The sequence below is a fragment of the Dipodomys merriami genome, unplaced genomic scaffold (genome assembly GCF_024711535.1).
Source record: "Dipodomys merriami isolate MVZ:Mamm:240054 unplaced genomic scaffold, mDipMer1.0.p SCAF_24, whole genome shotgun sequence".
NCBI classification, from domain to species: domain Eukaryota; kingdom Metazoa; phylum Chordata; class Mammalia; order Rodentia; family Heteromyidae; genus Dipodomys; species Dipodomys merriami.
Genome location: NW_027203826.1, coordinates 15,569,601 through 15,579,075, shown reverse-complemented (window position 1 = coordinate 15,579,075; position 9,475 = coordinate 15,569,601). Strand labels below are relative to the sequence as shown.

General features: G+C 34.1%; 1 protein-coding gene across 1 annotated transcript; it reads left to right on the top strand.

The window, feature by feature from the left end:
- The first annotated feature begins 1,935 nt into the window (after positions 1-1,935).
- Positions 1,936-9,193, top strand: LOC138835506 (olfactory receptor 2L13-like). The gene is made up of 2 exons (XM_070034000.1): positions 1,936-2,939; positions 9,001-9,193. The coding sequence occupies exons 1-2, from the start codon at positions 1,936-1,938 to the stop codon at positions 9,191-9,193; spliced, it is 1,197 nt and encodes a 398-aa protein (XP_069890101.1).
- The last annotated feature ends 282 nt before the right edge of the window (positions 9,194-9,475 follow it).

Here is a 9,475-nt window from a genome sequence, read left to right as displayed (position 1 = left end):
TGCTTGCTCCCTATCAACAAGGGCAACAAGATACTGATTCTGTTCTTGGCTATTAAAAAATTATTCGTTGATTAGACTGTCTCAAGTCAGTGATCTCTTTGGAAGGCTGTGGCACACATGCTTCTCTCATTTATAAGAGAATACATATGAATAGCAGGAAATACTACTCAGAGACAAGACAAGAGAACTCAGAAAACATGTACTGAAAATATAAGAAATCACAGTCACAATAACACATATTTAGAAGAATAGATTAAAAACAGATAAAACATGTCACAGAGGAAAAGATTACTTACAAATTATCAAATGATAAAGAAAATGCACAATGAAGGTTTGGCCATGGAAAAGAAGAAAATGTGATTCAGGAAGAGAGATTTTTAAATTTGCTTCACATTTGTTTTGTTACCTCAAATGATCACTACTTTATTTTGCCTTACTTTACTTGATTAAATATGAAGAGGATAAAGTAAAACAAATGACCTATGAATAAAAAATATTTGGGCTGGTAGTGTTGTTCAACTGGTATAACATTTTCCTAGCAAGCATGAGTAAGGCCTTAGTTCAAACTGCAGTACTGCTAAATGCGTTGACAGTGGTGAAGGCCTTTTCTTCTCCTTCATTGGAATGTATTTGGAAGATGACAAAGAGGACCCATCCACAGGAAGCAGAACAAGAAGAAAGCCAAATCCTCTTTTGTAGCCACAAGCTCTAACCTTGTCCAAAGTGTAGCATCAGGCATAAGCCTCTGGAGAGGGTTAGTAACATCAATTGAATTGAAAATGGTCCTAACATACATGATTCATTGGCAAATCATTACAAATTGTGGGATCAGGAAGTGACTAGAAATTTACAGCATCCTCCCATTCTCAAAATGTGATCCTATCCAAATTCTTCACAGGAAACTTGTCTTTCACATGAACTTTCAGTGTTTAAAACATTGATAGTGATGCCCAAAGGTACTAGATTTTGCTCTGAAAATATTAAGAAATGAAGTAATATGAAAATAGTTTTATTAAGTATGAAACTTAAAGTCTTCTATAGGTATAAAAAGTATGTTTGTGACAATATACAAGGCACATTGTATTTCCATATCATTTTCTTTTCTGCAGTTGCAAGTTACTTTATTAGTTTGCAACTATGAAAAAATAAGAAACTGGAATATTATGCAACATTTGACTGAAATATATAACCTACTTACATGAAAAAAGTGTGCTTGTTAATGTAAGCATTTGATTTTGAAATGTTTGTATCTTTAGAAAATAGAAATCTCACTAGGGAATAGAAAATATTCAATTAACTAATAACAATTTGGATAGACATTATGAGACAAAAAATACTTCGACAGTTCTGTGACTGACTTTGAAAGGTGTACACATTTTCAGAAAAGGCATAGAAGTGACATAAAAGAACATGAGAGGTAGAACACAAAGACGAGGTTCCTGCTTAACTATCTGGAGTAGTGGCAACTGAAGAGGAAGGATAAATAAATATAGACATAAACAAGGCTGAGAGATGAGTGTAAACTTCACAATTAACCATGTATGATGCTTCTAGGTATACGTGTTAGCTTCTATTGCAAAGGTGTTCTATTACATGGATTTTGTTTCTGAAATCCTGGATTTCCTCAGGTAATAAGATTTATTATTAACTGAGTAATGGGCTTGGACAGGAGTTATCCAGGATAGGTGGTTTACATTTGCTGCCAATGATACTATACTTAAAGACCATATGCACATTTCTAACATGGTTGATTGGTACCAGTAAACTGAAGAGGGATTTGGATTCAGCAAAACAACATTGATGGAAGAAAGAGCAAATATTCAAATCAAACTACAAAAAGACAGTCTTTAATTCATCTGTTTTGCTTCATTTGATGGTTACACCTTAAGCTTTGTTTTCAGGTTTCATTAAGGAAGCTACAAGGAATATACTTTCATGGAGAAATGGAATCAAACTTCAAGTGATTTTATTCTGTTGGGATTGCTGCCTCCAAATCAAACTGGACTACTTCTCTTGCTCCTAATCATGGTTGTGTTCTTTCTGGCCTTCTTTGGAAACTCAACCATGATCTACCTCATATGTGTGGATGTTCGGCTCCATACCCCCATGTACTTTCTCCTCAGCCAGCTTTCCCTCACAGATCTAATATATATCTCTACCACCATCCCCAAAATGGCATTCAACTTCCTCTCAGGTGAGAAAAGCATCTCCTTTCTGGCATGTGGAATCCAAATGTTGTTCTTTTCAACCATGGCATGTTCTGAAGGCTTACTCCTGGCTTCAATGGCCTATGATCGTTTTGTGGCCATCTGCCACCCACTCCACTATTCCATTCGCATGAGCAAAAGGATGTGTGTGAAGATGATCACAGGATCTTGGATACTGGGCTCCATCAACTCCTTGGCACAAACAGTCTATGCCCTTCATATGCCTTATTGCAGATCTCGGGCCATCAAGCATTTTTTCTGTGACATCTCAGCAATTTTGCCTCTGGCCTGTATGGACACTTGGGTCTATGAATATATTGTTTTTGTGAGCACAATCCTGTTTCTTCTTTTTCCCTTCCTTGGTATCACTGCTTCCTATGGACGTGTCCTTTTAGCTGTCTTCCACATGCATTCTAAAGAAGGAAGAAAAAAGGCCTTCACCACCTGTTCTACACATTTAACTGTGGTGACATTTTACTATGTGCCTTTTATCTACACATATCTTCGGCCCAGGAATTTCCGGTCGCCCACAGGAGACAAGATTCTGGCTGTATTTTACACCATTCTCACCCCCATGCTTAACCCCATTATCTACAGCCTGAGAAATAAGGAAGTCCTGGGAGCCATGAAAAGAGTACTTGGAAAGCTGCCTGTGTATGACAGGCTTGCAATTCCAAGATTCATGAGGAGGGCGAGGTGGGATTCAGATTTCATTGCAGCACCTGTTACCTGGTTAGTTTATGTGTCAAGTAAAAAAGCAAACAACAAAAAGTGCTTTGGATGGTCTCTCACTTTAAAAAATTGTAATTCGGTTCTTACACTTCAATTAATTCTCTTCTTCATCCTAAGACATCACATACCACTGTAATCCAATAGAAATGGGCTGTGAGTCACATATTTAACCTAAAAGCATTAGTGACACACTTAAAAGAAAATTACAATATTGTATGATGAATAAATATTAATTTTGATTCTTATATTTAATTCAAAATAACAAAATGAAGATAAACAATACTCATATGAGTTGTACATTGCTATTTTATTATAATGCATCATACCCTACATATGAGGCACCTATTTAAGATTTTGATTACATTTCTCTTTATATTAGCATATTATTACAACTCAATTGACATGTACTTATTAGCATGCTCCTAGATTTCACTTTCATTGAGCCTTTCAAACTGTGTATATATTGCATAGTTAGAATACAGAAATTATGAACATGAAATGTCATATATATAGTCACATCAAAACCAACAGATACATCTCTATCCAATTAAAAGAACTATTATGCAAAAGACAATACTTTTAAATTCAATGTTATGGGAGGAAAGAAATTCTTTTGTTCATTATTTGTGAGTGTACAGGTTAAGAAAGCCATTAGAAAATAGAATGTGTACTCAAATATTATTTACAAAATAGAGATGGCCTCTATCACTAGCTAGAGGGGTCAAAAACTAAGGAAATGAATTCATAATTCTCAAAGACAGTAACATTCTCAGGTATTTGCAGTGTCTGACACCAAAGTCAGGATATGGATTCAACCTAAATATCTATGAATGGGAGGATCAATGAAGAAAATGTGATGTTTATAAGCAGTGATATTACATACAGCCATAAAAATAGAATGATTTTCTATCATTTATGACATTATGAATGCACTTGAAGGGAATTTCTTAAATAAAACCAGTAAGAACTGGAATCATTTGGAGGTAGAAATCAAATGGCTTTTACTTAGAAGAAGAGATTATAGTGAGACAAAGGTAATGAGATCACAGAGATTGTCAATGATCAATGATACATTCAGAGAGAAGTAGTAAGGTCTGATGAGCTATGACACCGTAGGGTAAATATAGTTTAAAATAATGACTAGAATATCAAGATAGATGTAATAGAAACTTTTTGATGTATTTAATCTAAGGAAGTATAAAAGTTTGAGGCAATAGCACAATTCCATGATTGGAGCATGTATACTTGAATTAAAATATGAGATTGTGACATAAATAAGCACAATCATCTCAATAAAATATTTAATATGAGACAGGTAAAATACATCTGTGGCATGTAAAATAAGGATAATGGGTACAGAAGTACCAAGCACAACGATCATTTTGTGTTAATGAGAGATGGAATATTCTTCTCTTTAGCAGGCCATCTAGGTAGTATTTGAAGCCTGGAACTGATCTTCAACTCCCATTTCATATCATAATGCTCTATCATTCTGTGTGTCAGGGCTTTTCTGATCTCAGTAACAATACTGAGATGCAATGACCTGTCACAGTACAGAAGAATTGATCACATTCATGTTAACTTTTAAATTAATAAAATAATTTACAAACTCTTTCAGAAGTTATTTATACTTAAAAGCAGGGAAGAACATCACTGAATGGTTGTTATCTCAGCAAATGGAAAGAAAATTAAAAAGTTTCAGCTACAACTTGAAATACCAACATTATATCTCATGAGATAACATGCAAAAGGCATGGGAGACACAGTGTCCTGTGTCCTGGACTAGTAAACAATTCTACACATGCTCAATTTGTAATGGAACATTCTTACTCTGTCAACTGGGTATACATTTCAAAATATATAGAAGATGCCAAAAATCACAGATAGAATAGTAGCAAGCCCTCTTGAGGGCTTTTTTTTGTGTAAATTCATATGTTATGATGAAAGTATACATTTAGTACAATTACAAAAATTAGCTGCAAAAAGCTTACTTGCAAATAGCTGTTGATTGTTTCCTATCATTCACTGCTCTAACATTTTCACCTTTTCCATTAAAGGAAGAACTTCATGAATTATTTTGGCATGATCATGTTTTTGGCTTTTTCATTCTTTTTCTATTATTGATTAAAATTACAGGTTTATATGAGCAAACATTAAAATGTGACTGTGCTTAGTCTGATAACAAGACAACACATTGATTATTTGATGACTAATGTACTCAATATGAAGACAACTAATAAAGGCACACTTCTAACTGTGGCTGTAGAATGAGATCATATCCTACTGTTTAGAATGGAACTAATGGGATAGGGGGACATTCACTCTAAACTATGGCACTTTGCTTTATTAATTATGCATAATTAGGGCAGTGTAAAGAATAGTAGATGCTGGAAGAAGCTTTACTATGATTTTTCCTTTGTTTTAAGCCTAGATCTGCTAAGGAAAAAAAACTTAACTCTGGTCTCTATGTTTTTGTGATCTACTTTAGACTTCTTTGATATGTCTAAGATAATCATTTATAATCCATTGCCTGCTCTGTGAGTAAATGGATTTTAATATGTTCTAAATCTCATTTAAGTATCTTGAAATGATTTATTATTCCAATAATTGCCTGCACCTTCACATCCCTTTTCTTTAGCTCCACTTCCAGTTCTTTGATAGTAAATAATTTACATAGATATTTGCACTTAAAATTATTTACTTGCCAGGTGCCAGTGGCTCACACCTGTAATCCTAGCTACTCAGGAGGCTGAGATTTTTAGGATCAGGGTTCAAAGCCAACCCATGCAGGAAACTCTATGAGACTCTTATCTCCAATAAACCACCAGAAAAAAACGGAAGTGGTGCTGTAGCTCAAGTGGTAGAGTGCTAGCCTTGAGCTGAAGAGTTGAGGGATAGCTCCCAGGCCAGAGTTCAAGCCCCACGACCGACACACACACACACATACACACACAAAATTTATTTGCTTAAAGGAAGAGAAGAATATTACCAAGTAGCTGAACAATATAGGTTATAAAAGACATTTGGAGAGTTTCGGCTGCAAATGAAAATACAAATATGGCCTTACGTGGGGTGAAATTCTATGCTCACAATACCTAACAAAACTTTCTACTGCTGAAGAGATTTAATCACATTGTGCAACAATCTATCATGTTTATTGTATCAACTAGGTTTTGCAGCCATAAATTCACATTAAAACAGTTTTAGAATGTACTCACTGTAGCTCCTTACCCATCAACTTAGTGCCAACATTATTTTACACCTCTAGACACTACATTCACTCTCATCTGAAACAGCTCAGGGAATTCCCCAACCAGGAAAAATTTGCTATACATCTCCAATGCATACTAGGTAGCATGGCATGCACTCCATTATTGAGACTTTTTTTTAATATTAATGTCTTTTTATTGTTATTGTAAAGGCGCTATGCAGAAGGGTTACATTACATATCAGATAAAGAGTACATTTCTTTTCTAACATTGCCACCCCCTTCCTTGCTGTCACTCCAATTTTTCTTTCCTTTTTCCACATATAGCTATATATACTTAATTTTCAACATAATGTCTAGGGGTATCACCGATGTATTTGTTTACACTGGGTCCCATCATTTCTATGTCCCTTCTTATTCTCTCAAAGACAGATAAATGAATAAGCAAGACAAAAGGAAAATAAAGTAAAAGCAGCAACAAAGAAAAAAACTTCTGTTTCCATTTCCTGTAGTTCATTTTGACATATATTATTTTATTTGGCCAGATACACATAGCTATTGCAACTCTGTGTTACCCTTTTTTCAAAATCATCATCCCACTAGCCATCTGTTTTTTTGTGTGTGTGTGATTGATTTTGTTGTTGCTCTTGTTTTATAGCTTTCATAAACAACCAGTTATATTGGTGACTAAGCTGTAGCCTCGATGAATATAATTGCTCTATAGGAGTCAACTTTCCCTAGCGGGTTTCAGTATATGTATAAAGAAGAAGAAAATAAAACCTCATCTGAAATCTGTATCTAGTATCTAGAGTTCAAACTCCTGTATGAGTCATCCAGAGTCATTTAAAGACTTCAGGGTTTCTAAGGAGCTCCCTTATAATTTCATTTATAAGTTCTACACTGAAAAAAAGATAACTGGTGCAGGGTTGTATGCTGTCTACTTAAAAAAATAACAAATCTATGCCTTCTGATTAGGTCTATCTATTCATGAACTGTGGTTTTTTTCTCTTCCACACGATAAAAATTACAAATTTTTCATATGATAATAAATAAATCATATGAAAGATATAAATATATTTATTATATTGAATGCCAACTCCAGTTAGACTATTTCCAATCTCATTTCAACAAGACTAAATAAGTCTTCCCCTTTGACAACAAATTTGCACATAATACTTGCATTTTAACTATTGAAAAATATACCACAAAATGTTCTGCTTTGTACTACAGATGTTCATATACACGAATGTATGTCTGTATGTGTGTATGTGTGTGTTCCTATATATGTATGAGCATTTGTAAGGCAATTTGGTCTACATCTGAGTATATTTTGTTATGGAGATTGCTTTGGAAACTTAAACAATAACATTAAACAATATTATTGTTACTATCCACTATTGAGTAAACTTACAAAAGAGTTCTGGAGACTCAGATGGAAAATGCTTCTACCGGTTTAAAGAGAAAAATTCTCTGAGTCACTCTTCTCAGTGCGCCCATTACTTCTTTGTTTCTCAGGCTGTAGATGATGGGGTTGAGCATTGGGGTAAGGATGATGTAGAATACAGCCACAAACTTGTCCTCCGCTGGCTATCTAGGAGGATGAGGAGAATCATGGAGAGGTTGCCAACCAAAACAGTTATGAAGACAAGAACAATAAGTGTCAATAGGAAAAGGCCAATCCTTGATGGGGGGAATAATCCTATTAAGATGAAATCTGTTGAAGTTTGATTGTACTTTTCCATAGGCTGTTCATTAACTTTTTCCTAGAAGCACGTAATACAGAAAATTAGAAATAAAATATTGAATGATTTGAACACATTAATCATACTGTGATTTCTTCATAAAGTATGACAGCTCTTAAAAATAAGTCTGTTGAAAACTGAAACTTAATTTTGTATCTCATGTATAAACTTCAAGAAACAAACTCAAGTTAGACAAGTAATTCACAGAAATTTACAAGTGTATAAAATGGATATATTAATTTTATTGGGTGCATTTCAGTATAAACATATTACTTCCTTAAAAAAATCACGTGTCTTAAACATGGTATATCATGCTTTATGCATAGGGCTTTTATAAGTTTCTTAAATATATACCTATTATTGGGTATGTTTTTATCATTCTCTTGCTTTGGCTATTCTTTTATATTCAGTCGTATCACTTATTCTGAAATTGAAATAGACGTTCTGTTTAAGTTCAAAAACAGAGTAACTTTCTTGAGAATTTCTTACAAATAAATGCAGAAACAAAGTATTTTATATCTCTAATTCTTATCAAGTGTTAACTATACAAAGTATTTTCACTCACATTCAGAATACTCTAAACAGAAACTTTGCATGAACATCTATACCCTGCATTCATTATTCAAAAAGGGTATGTATGTTTTTCCTTTCGCTCAAGCTTACAGAACATTGCACATGACTTTACATTGCAAAGTTTCTTACTTTCCTTTTTTTCTTTTCCATACTTAGAATTATTTGCATTTTGAAATACATATAGAATATAATTAACATTGTAATAATTATGGTTTTTGCAGGAGAATTTTCAAGTTGTATGATTCTTTAGAAAAACTAATATTCCAAACAAATGCAGAAAACTGGCACTTAAAGGGTATAGAGAGAAAGTAAGGGGAAAGGGATAGACAGATGAAGAGAGGAAGGGGGAGAATGCAGCCATATCATATACATTGTGGTTGGTTTGGGATGGATGGGGAAAACAATGAAAGGGTGATTTCAATCTAGTTGTGTTATACTTATAATACTCTAGGCTGAATGAAAATTCTTATACAGCTACTTAAATATAATAAAAGCATAATTTCTAAAAATGAAATAAATAAATACGTTATAAATTAAGTGAATATAGAGAAGAGAATAGGGGAACAACCACAATGCAAAAGCACATGCCTTATGACACAATATCTGTTAATGGACTGAATCAGTCTTTAAGTTCTAGAAAGAACAAAGCCGACTATATCTTCAACGTGGGTATTAATTGGAATGTTCTCCTTGAGGAAGAAGAGATCCGTAGAAAGCTCAACCTTCTCTGACCTGAAAGGGATGCCATACTTTCGTGTGGCCTGGAAACATAACTCATCACAGTGAGAAAAGCTAAAGAAAAGACAGAAACATAGTGAAAATGCATAGAAAACACTCTCACGTGTGCACCTATCCACACAAACACACACAACTGCACTGAGTCAATTAAAAACTATGAAACTATATAGCAAAGACACTGAAACAAAAACAACTTGAAATGAGGGTGAGTATTAAGGGAAATTGGGGACAGATGATTGGAGAGAGGACTGATGGTTGAATACAGTAGTAATTCT